Source organism: Tachysurus vachellii, chromosome 3 (genome assembly GCF_030014155.1).
Source record: "Tachysurus vachellii isolate PV-2020 chromosome 3, HZAU_Pvac_v1, whole genome shotgun sequence".
In the NCBI taxonomy this organism is placed as follows: domain Eukaryota; kingdom Metazoa; phylum Chordata; class Actinopteri; order Siluriformes; family Bagridae; genus Tachysurus; species Tachysurus vachellii.
The window spans coordinates 2,855,241-2,873,499 of record NC_083462.1 but is presented as its reverse complement, the minus strand read 5'-3'; the positions used below and the strand labels follow the sequence as shown (position 1 = coordinate 2,873,499).

Genomic DNA, 18,259 nt, shown 5'->3' with positions numbered 1-18,259 from the left:
TTTTTTTACTAAAAAATGAGGCATTTTTGCATATTAATGAGTTTTATTATACCAAATATTACACATTTTTTGCAAAATATATGTTAATATGTTGGAAACAAGTTAGACAAAAAAGTTGAAAGAAAAAAAAATTGGTTATCATATATAGTTCATTTTTTATAAGCAGTCAAAACAGACAAGGTCAAGTTGACTCGGCGCTCATAATTTTGCATAGGAATTCAGGTAAAGAAAACAGGAGGGTTAAAAACCTTTCACATAATAAAAACAGCATGAAACATGATTAACTTCTCTTTATTTGTCTTTTAGCTTACAGATTGAGTTCATTATTCTTTTATTCTTTTATTGCACTTGCATATGAAACAGAACATCACATTTCTTTTCAAATACTTTATACTTATTTCAACAAATCTTTAAAAATCTCTGTTGAAAACAAAAGAAACAGCATGTTTTTGTGATATTGAGCTGTTCTCTGGGGTCATAGGTGGCTGCTAGTCGTTGGTTGTACTCCTGCATTTGATCGATGAGTCTTGGCAGGTCATTGCAATAGAGGAGCTCATTCCCTATGATCTGCTCTACAGCCGTCATCACATCCCCCATCACCTTCATCACAGGCTCCTGGAGGATGAATCTGCGAGTCTGATGTTCAGCCACACTGACCCTCCCACTCAGGACAACCAGAAGATTGACAGCTCCTCTCACTTTCCCCTGGAACTCAGCTACAGACTGTTTCTGCTTCTTCACCTTCTGGATTCCTTCACGTATCTGCTTTAGCTGGTCATCTTTCTGACTGATGTTATGTTCGGTCTGGGAAATCTTAGACACGTACTGAGATACTTTAAGTTCATAGTTTCTCACCTCCTCTTGAGCCACATGGACAGCTTTGTTTGCTTGATCAAGTTCAATTCCACCACTAATCATCATGGCAGGACCTGAACAGTGAAGAAACAAACTATAGAGTCAGAACAGACTCTCACATGAAGGTTATGATGATGAAACAGTTCAGATGTCATTATTTTTATCTGTATGCTGTAAATCTGACCTGCAATCCATCCAATGATAGGTATAAATGACACTCCTGCCCCAACAGCTGTGACAATTTCAGCATCACGTTTCCTTTTCTGCTGACCCTGAAGTGTGTGTATTGCTGAATCCAGATTTCTCCTGGTCTGCTCCAGAGCTCCCTGAACTGCTCTGAGTAAATTTTCATTTGATCCCCTCTCTTTTCTAAAGTTGTCTAAGGTTAGTTTTGTGTCGTTCATCTCCTGCTTGAGTTTCCCCTCTCCTTGTATCAGTCTCTTTAAGTTTTCATCCAGACTCTTTAACCCTGAACTGGCTTCCTGTTCTGACTGCTTCAGGAGCTGATGAGCCTGTACTATCTGCTGTCTGATGTAGTCGTAGTTGGAGAATTTCCCAGTTACAGGATCTACATCTGCCTCAATAAGAGCCTTATAGACTTCATTCAGGGAGGAGATCCCACCTTTCAGTGGAATGAGAACAACTCTGTAGAGACAAACAAAACATTTCAAGACATAAAATCAAAAAGTCTTAAAATAATTATTGGGTTTATTTTTGCTTTTGTTGAATAATTGTTATGTAATTCTTTTTAAAAGTAAATAAATTGTTATGAATCATTTCTGTGAATTCTGGAATTAAACTCACTCCAATGATGAAAGCTGATACATCTTACTCTGAAACAGGAAGTAAACATGTTAAAGTGGAAAAACTCAAACCTGATCATAAGATCATCAAAAAAAAACTCCTTCAGTGTCTCTAGTCATCTGTCATCTGTTACAGAATGATTTTATTAATAAAAGTCCTCTACAGATCAAAAGTATTATAAATAAAAACAAGTTTAGTCTTTCATACTAAAATACTATTTTGTGAGTCTTAGACAGGAGATTGTTCTGTTATCTTTTTATTACTTCATATGTCAGTCATTTTATTTTTATATTTTACAAGTTTGAATCAAACCATCAATTTATTATATATTTAAACATTTTAATGCATATTTTTAAAAAAGAACACAGCACCTATATAAGCATGAAACATGATTACCTTGTCACAGGGTCTCCTGAAGATAAATCTGTAATCAGAGTGTGAAAGTTTAACTCTGTTGCTGTTCTTTCTCTTCTGGATCACCACAGTCACATATTATGTGAGATTTATAAGATGAACTTCTTTTATATATGTATCAGAGGTGGGTGGGTGAAAAGGGGAGGGCAGATTACACATTATAAATACACAGGGGCTTTTAGTCTTGAGTCAGTGCACCATTTGGGTCACAGAGCAGACAGAGAACCTCCACACCTTCACTGAAGACTATCAGCATATCCAGGTAGGAAGAGATACACTGATCTGAATTTCACTTAAAGGTCTTTCTTAATGCACATATTTAGACCTTTGTTAATGTTATTCAAGTAGCATTATTCACTTTCCCTGTTGCTAACTAGGCATAATCTCAAAACAGTAACAAAAAACGTTTATTTCTGAAAAAAATAATTTATTGTTAGAATTTTTTTGTATGAACTTACTTTAAAAAATGTTTACTGTTATAAATAATTTCTCTGTGTCGTGGAAGTTTTGAGGTTTGAGAGAATTAAAGCATAAAATATCACACTGGTAGACACGGGCAAGGGTAAAAAAGGTTTTACGGTTTTATTGTGTTCGGCTGCGCAGCAGGACCCAACACTCTGCATGTAACATGAGAGAGGAAGGGCCAAGATCATTGATAACATCAGGATTTTGTAGACAGGAAATGAAATGAAACAGGACATGTAAAAGCAAAACATCATCAACCACTGGCTTAGAAGCATCACCTGTTCATCTTCTGACCAAGCTAATCTGTACCTACAATACCAAGATCCCACGGGAACAGTCTGCTGGAAGCTGTTTTAGGAAAACAACTGCAATCTCTAGTCACAATAACTACCAGCCATGAGAAACATAGAAGCATGGAAGGACAGGTTCTTATGAACATCTCTAAAGTGAGAATTTCCACTACATCTGTGAATACTGGTACAGTATATACTTTCTCCAATGTAGAAAGATGGATCATCTGACTCGAAAAGTAAAAGTGCTGTACTGTAAGGCAGTGATGTGACTCAGCAAGAGTCAGCAATAAAAAAATGACTCAGCAAGAATTCATCTCAGGTATCTAAGAAAGTGTTTGGACACAGAAATGACTTTTATATCACGTGTTACATCAGACAACAATCAGACAGATTGAAATGAAGTTATAAATAAAAGAAGAATAAAACAAGCTCACAACGTAAATATTATTTTCTTTTACTGCAGCTTTTTAACTCATTTAATAGCCAGTCATGTGACATTTATAAGGTGAAAACATGAAGGTAGCTTACAGATAATAAATATTCATGTACTTTCTGTTTTGGGGCAGTGCAGCATTTGGGTCACAGAGCTGGCAGTGTTCCTCCACACCATCACTGAAGACCTTTAAGATATTAAGGTAGGAAGATGGATGTTGTTCTTAACACATGCTGTGTGTGTGAGTGTGTGTCTGTGTGTGTGTGAGTGTGTGTGTGCCTGTGTGTCTGTCTGTATGTGTGTGCCTGTGTGTGTGCCTGTGTGTGAGAGTGAGTGTGAGTGTATGTGAGAGTGTTTGTTTTGCTTTCTTTTTGTTTAGCTGTTGGTCCTGGTGAAAAGTGCATTAATAATACAGTTTCTAAAAAGCTGCACATAGGTTTATCCACAAGGCGTAAACATTTAAAGAAACCAAGTGGTAAAGGTTTTCCATACTAAATCACTATCTATTTATTTAATCTGTTCTAATTTTCTGACCACTGACTTGAGTTTAAGACCTTTAAAATATTATATTAATGGTTCAGCACTGACATAACACCTAATATTTAACATACTGAGAATCTTAAAGTCTCTATAATATTAAACACAATCACATCTAACTTGTCTAGTGTTCAAGCAAGTTGAAGATGAGTGTTGAAGTGTTGAAACCTTTTGTTAGTTCTGTTAGTTTTATCAGATGTAAACACTCCACCTTTACTCATGTGTCCACCAAATAACTAAACCCACCAAAAGTAAGAGCTCTCAGATGTTGTCTCTGTGCATCATGGTTCAGATTTTTTATTATGGTTTGCACTGTAAGTGTGCAAATTGTTCTCTGCTGGCACCCAAGAAGGCAGCCATGGTGATCTCATTCCAGCCATCCATCCATCCATCCATCCATCCATCCATTTTCTACCGCTTATCCGGGGCCGGATCGCGGGTCAGCAGTCTAAGCAGGGACGCCCAGACTTCCCTCTCCCCAGACACTTCCTCCAGCTCTTCCGGGGGAATACCGAGGCGTTCCCAGGCCAGCCGAGAGACATAGTCCCTCCAGCGTGTCCTAGGTCTTCCCCGGGGCCTCCTCCCGGTTGGACATGCCCAAAACACCTCCCCAGGGAGGCGTCCAGGAGGCATCCGGAACAGATGCCCGAGCCACCTCAGCTGACTCCTCTCGATGTGGAGGAGCAGCGGCTCTACTCTGAGCTCCTCCAGAGTGACTGAGCTCCTCACCCTACCTCTAAGGGAGCGCCCAGCCACCCTGCGGAGGAAACTCATTTCGGCCACCTATATCCGGGATCTTGTCCTTTTGGTCATGACCCAAAGCTCATGACCATAGGTGAGGGTAGGAACGTAGATCGACTGGTAAATAGAGAGCTTCGCCTTGCAGCTCAGCTCTTTCTTCACCACAACAGACCGGTATATCGTCCCAATCACTGCAGAAGATACACCGATCCGCCTGTCGATCTCCCGCTCCATCCTTCCCTCACTCGTGAACAAGACCCCAAGATACTTAAACTCTTGAGGCAGGAGCCCTCCGCCAACCTGAAGGGGGCAAGCCACCCTTTTCCAGTTGAGAACCATGGCCTCGGACTTGGAGGTGCTGATTCTCATCCCCGCCGCTTCACACTCAGCTGCAAACCGTCCCAGTGCACGCTGAAGGTCCTGATTTGAGGAATCCAACAGGACAACATCATCTGCAAAAAGCAGAGACGAAATCCTGTGGTCCCCAAACCGGACTCCCTCCGGCCCCCGACTGCAGCTAGAAATCCTGTCCATATAGATAATGAACAGGACCGGTGACAAAGGGCAGCCCTGCCGGAGTCCAACATGCACCAAGAAGTCTGACTTACTGCCGGCAATGCGAACCAAACTCTTGCTCCAGTCATATAGGGACCGGACAGCCCTTAGCAGAGGGCCCCGGATCCCATACTCCCAGAGCACCCCCCACAGGTCACCACGAGGGACACAGTCGAATGCCTTCTCCAGATCCACAAAGCACATGTGGACTGGTTGGGCAAACTCCCATGAACCCTCCAGCAACCTGGTGAGGGTAAAGAGATGGTCCAGTGTTACACGACCAGGACAAAACCCGCATTGTTCCTCCTGAATCCGAGGTTCAACTATCAGCCGAATTCTCCTCTCCAGTACCCTGGCATAGACTATGATCCCCCTGTAGTTGGAATGCACCCTCCGGTCCCCCTTCTTAAACAGAGGGACCACCACCCCAGTCTGCCAGTCCAGAGGCACTGTCCCCAGCCACCACGCGACGTTGCAGAGGCCTGTCAACCAAGACAGTCCCACAACATCTAGAGACTTGAGGTACTCAGGGCGGATCTCATCCACCCCTGGTGCCTTGCCACTGAGGAACTTCTCAACTCCCTCAGTGACCTCAGCTTTGGGGAATCGACGAGACCACAACTGAGCCCTCAGCCTCTGCTTCCTCAGTGGAAGACATGTCGGTGGGGTTGAGGAGTACTCCTTCCACCGTCCGAGGATGTCCCCAGTTGAAGCCAGCAGATCCCCACTCCCACTGTAAACAGTGTGCACAGGGCACTGTTTCCCCCTCCTGATATGCCTGACGGTTTGCCAGAATTTCTTTGAAGCCAACTGATAGTCCTTCTCCATGGCCTCACCGAACTCCTCCCAGACCCAAGTTTTTGCCTCCGCAACCACCCGGGCTGAAGCTCGCTTGGCCCTGCGGTACCTATCAGCTGCCTCCGGAGTCCCCCAAGCCAACCAGGCTCAATAGGACTCCTTCTTCAGCTTGACGGCATTCCTTACTTCCGGGGTCCACCACCGGGTTTGGGGATTGCCGCCACGATAGGCACCAGAGACCTTACGACCACAGCTCCGAGCAGCTCCGACAATGGAGGTGGAGAACATGGTCCACTCGGACTCAATGTCTCCAACCTCCCTCGGGATCTGGTTGAAGCTCTGCCAGAGGTGGGAGTTGAAGATCTCTCTGACCAGAGACTCTGTCAAATGTTCCCAGCAGACCCTCACAGTACGTTTGGGTCTGACAAGTCTGTCCAACTTCCTCCCCCGCCATCGGATCCAACTCACCACCAGGTGGTGATCAGTTGACAGCTCCGCCCCTCTCTTTACCTGAGTGTCCAAGACCTACGGCCGGAGGTCAGATGAAACAACCACAAAGTTGATCATCGACCTCCGACCGAGGGTGTCCTGGTGCCATGTGTACTGATGGACACCCTTATGCTTGAACATGATGTTCGTTATGGACAAACTGTGACTAGCACAGAAGTCCAATAACAGAACACCATTCGGGTTGAGGTCGGGGGGGCTGTTCCTCCCAATCATGCCCCTCCAGGTGTCACTGCCGCTGCCCAGGTGAGCGTTGAAGTCCCCCAGTGGAACGATGGAGTCCCCAGTCGAAGCACTTTCCAGCACCCCTTCCAGAGATGCCAAGAAAGTTGGGTACTCTACACTGCCATTTGGCCCGTAAGCACAAATAACATCGAGAGACCTATCCCTGACCCAAAGGCGCAGGGAAACGACCCTCTCGTTCACCGGGGTGAACTCCAACACATGGTTGCTGAGCTGGGGGGCTATGAGCGCAGGCAACTAACAGAGTAACAGAGAGTCCAGCCTCTCTCAAGGAGTTGGGTTCCAGAGCCCAAGCTGTGCGTGGAGGTAAGCCCAACTATCTCTAGTCCGTATCTCTCAACCTCCCGCACCAGCTCAGGCTCCTTCCCCCCCAGCGAGGTGACATTGTGTTTGGGGGATTCCGTGTTTGGGGATTGCGCCGCCAAGGCCCCCGCCTTTGACTGCCACCGAATCCACATTGCACCAGCCCCTTACGGTTCCTCCTGCAGGGGGTGGGCCCACAGGAGATCAGCCCCACGTCGCTCCTTCGGGCTGAGCCTGGCCGGGCCCCGTGGGGTAAGACCCGGCCACCAGGCGCTCACATGCGAGCCCCGACCCCAGGCCTGGCTTCAGGGTGGGGCCCCGATTGCGCCATACCGGGCGACGTCACAGACCTTGCTATTAAATTTCTCATAAGGGGTATTTGAACCGCTCTTGGTCTGGCCCATCACCCAGGACCTGTTTGCCTTGGGAGACCCTACCAGGGGCAGAAAGCCCCAGACAACATAGCTCCTAGGATCATTCAGGCACGCAAACCCTTCCACCACAATAAGGTGGCGGTTCGAGGAGGGGGGTGATCTCATTATTAATTTATTTTCTTTTTGTGTTTAGTAGGAAAAAAAGAAGCCATGGATTCGCAAATTGTAAAGAAAATTCAAAGCCTCACCACAGCTGAGGAGATGAGGAACCAAACCAAGCTTGTGATGCAGCCGTATGCCAACTGGGAGGAGTATCTGACTCCTGCTTCTCTCTCCATAGCCATCCTGGGAGAGCTGGTCTTCATCTCCTCCAAAACAGATTTCTCCATCAACAAGAACTCACCTAAAGATGGCTACAAGGTCATCAGATACCCAGAGTCATTTTGTGCCTGCCTCATGCAGGTGTGTAACTCAGGCTGCTGGGCTTTCAACGAGGCCCATAAGAACATGGATCAGATTAGACTTTACACCATGACATTTCCAGATTACATGAAGTCAGCTGTGAATATCCTGTTCCAAGGCAGTGATGAAGTTCTTGATGCTCACGTCCCTGAACAGCTGGAGAACATCCATGTTGTTGCAGATGACTGTCTTGAGCTGGCAATTTCAACAGAAAAACGGTTCACTGATGTCATCAACATTATCTACGAACTGCTGGAAGCATGTGTAAATGCTCATCTCTTTTATGGAAAGGAGCTGAAGGAAATCAAGAGGAATCTGGAGGAAGCCAAGCTGAAAAAACTGCCATCAGAAGAATCTGCTAAACGCTCAGAGAAAGCAATGAAGGACATGGAAAAGCAGCTGAATGAAGCCCATAAAAGTTACAGCAAAGCAATGGATTCACTGCCCAATGGATGGGAAATGATAGGAATGGATTTCTTTTGTGGCATATGTGAGCGCGTCACAACTCTTATTAATGGAATAGCGTCCATGGGATCTAAAAGTGAAACTAAAAGTTCTAAAGAACCTGAAGCTGACTGCATTGATGAAATTAATATTTATAGTAAATCTGCAGAAATCCTGAAATGCACAGAGAAAATTCAAGAGTTTGTGACTGAAAACACAATTAACTGGAAAGATTTGTATGATCAAAAACACAAAACTACAAAGACAAATTTTCAGGCAGATCAGTTCAAACGAATCGGGGAGAGTTTAAAAGAATTTCCAGACTGCACAGCAAAAGAGGAAGCTCAAAACATTTGTACCAAAGGCATCGAGATCTGTGAAGAACTAGCAAAGTATACACCAGAACACAAATGTGAAGAAGCCAAAACAAATGAGTTGATTAAACTGATCAGAAACCTGAATGAATCAGCTCGCAGTTTTGACAGCAAAAGTAAATCTGTCACAAATTCTCCTGCTCTGACTCCAAAACCACCAATGATGTATAAAGAAGAAAGTAACACTGGGAAGGTGAAAACTTCACAAAGGGCATCAGATAATGCCAGGTTCCGCATAGAGCAGAGCCGCACTCAACTGGACAAGACCAGAGAGATGTATGAGAAGAGTGTAGAGAACATGGAGAAGAACCAAAAGGAGCTGACTGACATCCTGATCACCACGAGGAGGCGTGAGATCAAAGGGATAGACTTTAACACCACTATAGAATTGTTGGTTAAGGGTATGGATGCCATGGGGAGAGTGAAGGAGCAGTGGGAGAAGATGGTGCGCTTCTTTCAGATGGTGTCCAACATTGTGAAAATCCACCTGACCAGAACCCTCAAAGATTTTGTGTCCACATCTGAGAAGACACAGAAGCTTTCCTACAACGCAAAGCTCTTCTCCAAAGATCTGCTCTTTCAAGCCACTAACATCGCCAACCTTGTCAACATGATCTCTACAACCTACGTTGAGGTGTATACCAAGCACCTCATGGGTTGTGTCAGCACTGTGGGAAAACTGATGGCCATGGACAAGGAAAAGCCAGAGTTTCAGTTTGAGGTTGATCAGCTACAGAACTCCTGTGATGAGGCTCAGAAAGCCATTTTAGTCCTTGTCCTCAAGAACAAGAAGGAGTTTGAAGAGAAGAGTTTTGCAAGTCTGGAGAAGATTGATAAAGAAAGAGTTGCTCGCCATTTTCCCTGCTGCTGCTCTAGAAGAGATAAAGAGCATTCGAGCAGCAGTGGATTCACAGAAGAAGATGAAGAAGCTCTTCTTTACAATTAAAAGGAAAAGGTGGACTCACAGAGGAAGATTACATCTATCTGAATAAACAGCTTAGAATCCAACTTTCAACAACTTTATCATATGAAAAAACTATAGCTTGAAAAGAAGTTTATTATATTATTATAGACGTGTTCACATTTACTGATGTATGTTTATTGGTCTTTCTTTAAACATCTGAATCATCACTTTAAAGGTTATTATTCACTGACATTTCATTAACTATTATTCAGTCTTCCAGTCTAATTGTACTCAGATTACAACAAATACTGTCTGTAATACTGTCTGTGTGTAATTAAAGTTACATTTAATCCTTAGTTGTTCCTGTGATGAACTGATCTGTTAAACATCATTTATTTCACTCTTCAGCTCTCTGTGCAACAACATCCCCAATCACGTCATTGTAAATTTATGTCTTCAAAAAATCTCTATAGTAAGTGCACAGAGTTTCTATGAGTTTCTATATTTGTATGAAGTCTACAGTCGAAATAAAATACCCAGAATACACTCATTTTATATTTCAATTTAACGTTATGATTGTACAAGTGCAACTAGCTAATAAACAAACAAATATACAATAAACACAGTAACCAACATGTTGGGTTTTTATCCAATTAATCCTACAATTAATTGAAAACATCCCAGTATTCTGCCTTTACTTGTTGTATGTGAACTAGCTTTACAGATAGCTAACAGTCTCCAATAAAGAACTAGGAAGCGTCTTGCTCTTTTAGTGTTTTACTGGAAAGACTGTAAAACTGTAACATACAGAAACAAAGAGAATGCATATTACAATTTAAATATAAAATAAGTAGTTTAGAAATAACTAAAACCCTCTCATTAGCGAGCGATTAGCTAACATACATGGAAAATGCCATAAGGAAGCTACCAGTAATAGAGCCACATATTTTCTTATACATTACAAATAGAAAACATGCTAAAATGACTAAGTGTGGTATCTAATGGAAGCTAAGATCACTATCAAACAAATACTTACAGACAGATATGTGTCAAGTCCTTGTCGCCCTGAGACCAATATTTTTTTATGATGACCCTGGGACAACAACTTCCTCAGCCAATCAGCGTTTACGACGTCATCACTATGTGCGACCCAATTACTATCACCATTTTTCAGAGTCCGCCAAAATACAAAATAAACAACGTTCTGCACCTGCACTGCAAAATCAGGACGAGCCACCAACAAAAAGGTAAGACCGTGCCTTAACTTTTCTTAAGGTATCATTTTACAGAAGTATATTAATGATAGTAAGCTTCATATTTCTTTTTAGATTTGTGGAGATTTCACAGCAGAAATTGTAATATTAGTTTGAATTGCCAAGTTAACCGCGTTAGCCTTTCACTGATGTAAGTTACCTTTCTAGCGCCAGTTAAAACGGTCTAATAACGACTGTTGATAGCTGTCAAAGAGATGCGATTAAATAGTTGCATTTAAAGACGAACGAAATGCGGAACAAAGCAGCGCTAGTTTGAGCACCGCATGGATCATTGGATATGTTGACCTCAAGTCATCACTGATTTATTCTGTTACATATGAATATGTTGACCTCAAGTCATCACTGATTTATTCTGTTACATATGAATATGTTGACCTCAAGTCATCACTGATTTATTCTGTTACATATGAATATGTTGACCTCAAGTCATCACTGATTTATTCTGTTACATATGAATATGTTGACCTCAAGTCATCACTGATTTATTCTGTTACATATGAATATGATGACCTCAAGTCATCACTGATTTATTCTGTTACATCTGAATATGATGACCTCAAGTCATCACTGATTTATTCTGTTACATATGAATATGATGACCTCAAGTCATCACTGATTTATTCTGTTACATATGAATATGATGACCTCAAGTCATCACTGATTTATTCTGTTACATATGAATATGATGTTTTCTTGAGCTTATCATGGATTTTTCACTTTACATTATTGATGTTTAATCTAGGTGTTTTTGTCTCTTTGCTCTTTAGATTTTTACATTAGAGATGGAGGAATTTATAAAAACAACAGTCTACAAAGAGGAGCGCTTTAAAGGAAACAAAAAAGAGGCAAATATAACAGTCCATGTTTTAGAAAAGGATTTAGATGCCTGTGAATTTATTCAGCAAAGACTCACTGCCATAAACGCATCCAAAGACGCCAACTTAAGGACTGTGAATTCTGCAAGTCTTCAAAATCAAAAACATGGATATTTCTTATTTTTATGTCAGCGCTCTGGAGCATGCACTCAACGAAGTCGACGTGCCAAAGGATGCAAGGCCTATGCTTCTTTTAAAAAGAGGACAGACTGGCTCAACAAACTAGTTATAGTCGAAAGGCTTTACAGCATTCATTCAGGACATGACCCATCAAGTTCTTCTGAGGGACACTCAGAAAACATTAGTCAAGAGCTTATCAAGCATATTCAGGATTTAATATCTCTTGGTGTTAAACCAGATACAATTCTCCTAAAAACATATGAGTGGTCAAGGGAACAAGGACATACTGATCTGAACAACCGAGCTTATTTTGTTAGCCCAAAAGACATTGAAAATATTTGGACATGTATGATGAGAAAAAAACAGCAACACAAAGATGATGCCACTAGTACCTCACACCTTCTAGAGGGCCCTTTTAAAGACTATGGTATTTTTTTCCAGCCTTATAGTCCTCAAACAGATCTTATCATAGTTCTCCAAACACCATCCATGAGAGACAACCTTCATAAATATGGAAGAGAGATTGTTTTTATGGATGCGACACATGGTGTCAACCAGTATGGTTTTCCTTTATTTACATTAGTTGTCAGAGACAGTCATGGACATGGAATCCCTGTTGCCTATATCATCTTGGGAAATGAGAAGCAGGACACACTTCAGCTGGCTCTGGAAAAGCTAAAACCATCATTTTCTGTACTTCCAAGGTAATACAAACAGTTACAAGTAAATTAAATTAAAATGATTAATTATTCATTAGTAGAAATGTTTAATTATTATTTAATTATATAACAAATTATTCAATAATATTTTCGATATAAACAGTTTCTTAAAGGGTCAGGTTACCCCTGACCCTTTAAGAAACTGTTTATATCGAAAATATTATTGAATAATTTGTTATATAATTAAATAATAATTAAACATTTATACTAAGATGGTAAACAAAGTAAACAACAAAATTCATTTTTTTGGAAGCAAACAACTATTTTTCTCTGCATTTTTATTTTTATTAGGTGCTTTATGGTTGATAAAGATCAGGCTGAAATCAATGCCATCTGGAGAGTGTTCAACGAGTCTGACATTCTCCTTTGTTGGTACCATGTAACACAAGTAAGTCCTTAGACTTAGATTTTTGGCTTTTTTGATAAAAGTTAAATATTACTCTATTATTGTTCAATCAGAATGAGTTTAAATTTATTTCACAAATAGCATTTTAGCAGTAACTGCAGTTATTCTTAAGTTGTTCCTTCAGTGGCTTATGAATCAGTGTATAGAATTCCTTTTGCATTGCAACATAATGGAGGAATACATTTTTTTGCTCAATTTTCCTGGGCTATAGCAATAACATACTTGATTTTTTTTTTTGTCTCAGTACCCCTTAACTAAAGAAAATTGTCATTAATTGATCACATTAATTATAGACAAATGTGTCAGGCCAAAAGAAGTTCTCACCAATTTAAATAAATGACTTTACATTTCTCCACAATTTTTTACACACAGGCAGTAACTCGTTGGCTGTCAAGATCTGAATCTGGTGTGAGTGGGCCTGAAAAAGCAAATTCAAGAGCAGACATCATGCAGTTTATGTCAGAGCTGAAATCCTGTTCAACGGTGTGTTGCTATTTCATTTCTTTTACAGTACAATTCTTTCTTGTAGTGTGACATTCATACATTCGTAAAAGTTTGGTAACAAGCTTGTAACAACACAGTTTTATAATGTTTTGAAATGTTATTAATGAAAGTTAATATAAAATGTTAACCCTCATATTGTCGCGCTACAGCTGGAGAGAAAGACACAGATGTAAAACATGTGATAATAGTCCAATTTGTTAGTAAATCCACAACCTGGGAAACAGGAACACGCAAACGTCTTTGTGAATACAGCAGAATGACGTACAGATGACATTTGATGACCTGACAAGGAAGCACACAAACTCATGGGACAATCAAAGGGTAACTAGGGGCGGGGTTACAGGCAACTACAGGGGCTGACACAGGACAAAACACAACAAAACAGTCCATATTCCTGACATACACTCCCCACACACAGACACACTCCCCACACACACACACACACACACACACTCCACACACACACACACACACACTCCACACACACCACACACACACACACACACACACACACTTCACACACTGGGAGGAGTGTGTGTGTGGGAGGAGTGTGTGTGTGTGGGAGGAGTGTGTGTATGTGGGAGGTGTGTGTGTGTGGGAGGAGTGTGTGTGTGGGAGGTGTGTGTGTGAGGAGTGTGTGTGTGTGTGTGGGGTGTGTGTGTGTGTGTGTGGGGAGTGTGTGTGTGTGGGGAGTGTGTGGGAGTGTGTGTGTGGGAGTGTGTGTGTGTGGGGAGTGTGTGTGTGTGGTGTGTGTGTGGGGGAGTGTGTGTGTGGGGGGAGTGTGGGAGTGTGTGTGTGGGGGAGAGTGTGGGAGTGTGTGTGGGGGGGAGTGTGGGGGGAGTGTGTGGGTGGGGGGGTGTGTGGGGGAGTGTGTGTGTGTGGGGTGTGGGGAGTGTGTGTGTGAGAGTGTGTGTATGGGGGGTGTGTGTGTGTGAGTGTGTGTGTGTGTGGGGAGTGTGTCTGTGTGTGGGGAGTGTGTGTGTGTGTGGGGGGGGTGTGTGTGTGGGGGGGGAGTGTGTGTGTGGGGGAGTGTGTGTGTGTGAGTGTGTGTGTATGGGGGGTGTGTGTGTGTGTGAGTGTGTGTGTGTGTGTGGTGTGTGTGTGGGGGTGGAGTGTGTGTGGGTGGGGGTGGAGTGTGTGTGTGTGGGGGTGGAGTGTGTGTGGAGTGTGTGTGAGTGACGTGTGTGTGTGAAGTGTTAATAAAATATAAATAAATAAACTTTACATATAAATTATATAAAATACACAAAATATACAAATGATTGTGTTTCTTTGATTATTGTATTAAAATATAACTTTCTAAAATAATAATAATAATAAACTTAACCCTGGACAATAATAAAGCGCAGTGTGGCCTCTGCTGATTGGTCAGTGACATTCTCAAACCCGGAAGTGTGTTGTATTAAATAGCGTCCTGCTTCCTCCGTAGGCGCCCTAACATCAGCTATGACTCTTATAGTTATGAGTCTTATAGACAGTGTTTAAAACACTTTATAAAGCTGTGATAGGTTCAGGACACAACATAAACACGGAAACATCTGGAGCAGGATTTGAACGGAGAGACAGAGTGTGTGTGACTGTGTGTGTGTGTGAGAGATAACACATGGAGTTTACTGTGTGGAATAAAGTTTTTATCTTCATCCTGTTTCAGTTCCTGGATTTAACACACTGCTCTGGACAGAACAACGGCGACTGGTAACCACACACACACACACACACACACACACACGCACACACACACACACACACACACACGCACACACACACACACTCATACACCCACGCACACATATAAATACGCACATACACATACACTCACATACATACATAGTCACACACTCACATACATATATACACTCACACACACACACACTCACATATATACATACTCACACACACACTCACATACAGATACACTCACACACTGTGTGCTTTCTTTCTTTTCTTGTCTTAATTACAAAAGAGAGAATAATAAGGGAGTCTGATGAAGGAACTGCTGTTATAATGTAAGCGAGAATATTAACTGTGTGTGTGTGTGTGTGTGTGTGTGTGTGTGTGTGTGTGTGTGTTTAGGGGACTGGACTCCAGCCTCGCTGATGAAGGGAGCTGCAACATCGATGTCAGAGATGCAACAACAATCTCTCACACACAGTTTCTACAGGAGTGAGTCTCTCTCTCACTCTCTCTCTCTCTCTCTCACACACACACACACACACACACACACACACACAGTTGTATGTCAGTCTGTTCACTCAGATCATTGTGTGTTTGTTCTCTGACAGATACGCCTACACTAAGCCTGTAATACTAAGAGGAGTTACAGATAACACAGTGAGTGAACACACACATACACACATTTAAAATATTTAGTTTGAAGTGTGCACACTGATTGGTCTGATTTTGATGATCTGTGCTCTGATTGGTCTGATTTTGATGATCTGTGCTCTGATTGGTCTGATTTTGATGATCTGTGCTCTGATTGGTCTGATTTTGATGATCTGTGCTCTGATTGGTCTGATTCTTAATGGTTTCAGAAATTTCAGTTCCTGTGTTCCAAGACGAATCTGCTTAGAAATTACCGAAACAAAACAGTCCGGTTGAGCACGGCCAACACACACTCCTACAGGAAAGGTACACACACACACACACACACACAGAAATTTACACCTAACCAACACACACACACTCACTGTTTCCTGTGTATGTGTAGTGGATGTGCGTTTCGAAGAGTTTGTGACGTTGCTGTTGACACCTCAACCTGAAGACACCCTGGGCAGCGGTGAGTTTTTTACACACACACACACACACACACACACACACACACACACACACACACACACACACACACACACACACAGAGCTACAATAATATGCATTGGTCCTTCTATGTGATTTGATGTTAATGCCACATTGTGTGTGTGTGTTGCAGATACACTGTACTTCTTTGGTGATAATAACTTCACTGAATGGAATTCTCTGTTTGAGAATTATAACGCTCCACCTTACAGCCTGCCACACACCAGCCCAGCGTACAGCTTTGGCATAGCAGGTAAACACACAACACACACACGTACACACACACACACAAATACAGATGAAACACACACGTCTTCTCTTTCACCGTCTGTATCAGGTCCAGGTACCGGTGTTCCTTTCCACTGGCATGGTCCGGGATACTCCGAGGTCATTTATGGTAGAAAGGTGTGTATGAGTGTGTGTGTTCTTAATTGTCAGCTATAAGGAATTGCATCATAACTGTAACTGTGTGTGTGTGTGTAGCGTTGGTTCCTGTATCCTCCTGATCAGGCCCCAGAGTTCCACCCCAATCACACCACCCTGGCATGGATCGCACACTCATACCCTAACCTGGAGGAAAACAACACACCATTGGAGTGTACCATCAGACCAGGAGAGGTGAACACACACACACACACACACACACACACACAATGTGGCATTAACATCAAATCACATAGAAGGAACAATGGATATTATTGTAGCTCTATGTGTGTGTGTGTGTGTGTGTGTCAGGTGCTGTATTTCCCAGATCGATGGTGGCACGCTACTCTGAATCTTGACACCAGTGTTTTCATCTCCACTTTCCTGGGTTGAAGACTATCCATCATCATCTTCATCATCATCATCATCCAGTAAGGACCAATCAGATCTTCTCCCTCAGTGACATCATTTCCTACCATCAGCGCTTCTCCTTCAGTGAGACTGGACCAAAAAACAACCAATGGACCGTTCATGATCCTCGTGTCTGAACTACTGGACCAATCAGATCAGATCAGGAAGTGAATCGTTCTCCCTGTAGTTCTGTATGTTGTACACAACAGAAACCGTCACAATCTGGTGAAGCTTTTTAAAATCTGATTTGTTACGTTATTAATAAACATGAAGCTTTTACAGACTGGTGTTTATTCTCCACTGAGGGACGGATACAGACGATACAGTGATACAGAGGAAGTCCATAAAAAACAGGAAGGGGAAGAAAATAACACAGAGAAATGATTAGACCTTCATTCACATTGTACTGAATCCCAGATAAAAGGAAAGTGCTGAGTGTGTGTGTGTGTGTGCGTGCGTGTGTTATCTTTCCATCACGCACCCACAGGTCCTCTCTGCACGCACACACACACATGAATCATGAAGACAACAGTCAGACCATCAGATGATCACTTTCTGTATGATTGTGTATGTGTGTGTGCGTGCGTGAGTGTGTGTGTGTGTGCTTGCTTTTTGGCCGTTCAAACGGCCCCAGAACCACTAACTCTGGTCAAATCCCTCCAATCAGAGAGCGTTTTCAGGGTGATGTCACTTCCTCCACACCTGTTCACCGGCAATGTACGTTTCCAGGACTGTGAGTGAGTCGTCCAGAATAACGATATCTGCACACAGACGTAACAACAGTGTTATTAATGTTCATGTTTATACAACAATGGCAATAAAACACACACACACACACACACACACACACTCCTACCTGCGTCTGCACCGTACTCCAGGGTCCCCTTCCTGTGACTGATCCCCAGGAGCTGAGCAGGATGCAGAGATGCAGCCTCCAATGCTGCCTCTACTGTACATCCTACACACATACACACACACACACACACACAACCATCAGGCATTTCTTATTTCTGTATTTTATTGCTAATGTTTCTACACACACACACACACACACACACACACACACACACGTACCAGAGGCCTGTTTGAAGTGTCTCACACACATGTCCAGGGTGGCGATGCTGCCGGTCAGCGTTTTAGTTCCTGCAGGAATAAATCTTATTCTCAGTGAAGGAGACGTGTGTTTGTGTTTGTGTGTGTGTGTGTGTGTGTGTGTGTGAGACCT

The 18,259-nt window shown here is 42.5% G+C and overlaps 4 protein-coding genes and 2 pseudogenes across 4 annotated transcripts in view; 4 read left to right on the top strand and 2 right to left on the bottom strand.

The window, feature by feature from the left end:
• jmjd8 (jumonji domain containing 8) overlaps positions 1 to 17,315 on the top strand; it is a 417,822-nt gene extending 400,507 nt beyond the window's left edge. The window contains exons 2-10 of the mRNA XM_060865349.1: positions 14,997 to 15,099; positions 15,478 to 15,567; positions 15,687 to 15,735; positions 15,939 to 16,035; positions 16,115 to 16,183; positions 16,334 to 16,453; positions 16,538 to 16,605; positions 16,684 to 16,818; positions 16,936 to 17,315. Of these exons, the coding sequence (XP_060721332.1) occupies positions 15,008 to 15,099; positions 15,478 to 15,567; positions 15,687 to 15,735; positions 15,939 to 16,035; positions 16,115 to 16,183; positions 16,334 to 16,453; positions 16,538 to 16,605; positions 16,684 to 16,818; positions 16,936 to 17,016 (801 nt within the window). The 5' untranslated portion in view covers positions 14,997 to 15,007 and the 3' untranslated portion in view covers positions 17,017 to 17,315. The remainder of the gene's footprint in view (positions 1 to 14,996; positions 15,100 to 15,477; positions 15,568 to 15,686; positions 15,736 to 15,938; positions 16,036 to 16,114; positions 16,184 to 16,333; positions 16,454 to 16,537; positions 16,606 to 16,683; positions 16,819 to 16,935) is intronic.
• On the bottom strand, positions 138 to 10,570 carry LOC132842599 (uncharacterized). The gene is made up of 5 exons (XM_060865347.1): positions 10,543 to 10,570; positions 2,056 to 2,083; positions 1,660 to 1,688; positions 1,040 to 1,500; positions 138 to 929 (listed from the first exon to the last, which is right to left on the bottom strand). The coding sequence occupies exons 3-5, from the start codon at positions 1,680 to 1,682 to the stop codon at positions 400 to 402; spliced, it is 1,014 nt and encodes a 337-aa protein (XP_060721330.1). The 5' UTR covers positions 1,683 to 1,688; positions 2,056 to 2,083; positions 10,543 to 10,570; the 3' UTR covers positions 138 to 399.
• Positions 2,273 to 18,259, top strand: part of LOC132842591 (uncharacterized) — a 522,997-nt pseudogene continuing 507,010 nt past the window's right edge.
• On the top strand, positions 7,523 to 9,548 carry LOC132842096 (uncharacterized; annotated as a pseudogene).
• Positions 11,623 to 13,577, top strand: LOC132842132 (uncharacterized). Its single transcript, XM_060864798.1, has 4 exons — positions 11,623 to 12,479; positions 12,786 to 12,882; positions 13,273 to 13,410; positions 13,554 to 13,577. The coding sequence occupies exons 1-4, from the start codon at positions 12,124 to 12,126 to the stop codon at positions 13,575 to 13,577; spliced, it is 615 nt and encodes a 204-aa protein (XP_060720781.1). The 5' UTR covers positions 11,623 to 12,123.
• amdhd2 (amidohydrolase domain containing 2) overlaps positions 17,309 to 18,259 on the bottom strand; it is a 5,772-nt gene continuing 4,821 nt past the window's right edge. Inside the window, exons 9-12 of the mRNA XM_060865336.1 lie at positions 18,258 to 18,259; positions 18,109 to 18,177; positions 17,891 to 17,992; positions 17,309 to 17,795 (exon numbers count right to left, since the gene is read on the bottom strand). The exon at positions 18,258 to 18,259 is cut by the window's right edge and continues 106 nt beyond it. Coding sequence (XP_060721319.1) covers positions 17,722 to 17,795; positions 17,891 to 17,992; positions 18,109 to 18,177; positions 18,258 to 18,259 — 247 coding nt within the window. The 3' untranslated portion in view covers positions 17,309 to 17,721. The remainder of the gene's footprint in view (positions 17,796 to 17,890; positions 17,993 to 18,108; positions 18,178 to 18,257) is intronic.

Excerpts from the sequence above, each read along its gene's own strand:
- LOC132842599 (XM_060865347.1), bottom strand. The coding sequence starts at position 1,682 with ATGTATCAGCTTTCATCATTGGA. Across the intron at positions 1,501-1,659 it reads TATCAGCTTTCATCATTGGA|AGTTGTTCTCATTCCACTGA; the intron begins GTGAGTTTAATT and ends TTGTCTCTACAG. Across the intron at positions 930-1,039 it reads TATCATTGGATGGATTGCAG|GTCCTGCCATGATGATTAGT; the intron begins GTCAGATTTACA and ends TTCACTGTTCAG.
- LOC132842132 (XM_060864798.1), top strand. The coding sequence starts at position 12,124 with ATGATGAGAAAAAAACAGCAACACAAAGATGATGCCACTAGTACCTCA. Across the intron at positions 12,480-12,785 it reads TCATTTTCTGTACTTCCAAG|GTGCTTTATGGTTGATAAAG; the intron begins GTAATACAAACA and ends TATTTTTATTAG. Across the intron at positions 13,411-13,553 it reads GCTATTTCATTTCTTTTACA|CTGGAGAGAAAGACACAGAT; the intron begins GTACAATTCTTT and ends GTCGCGCTACAG.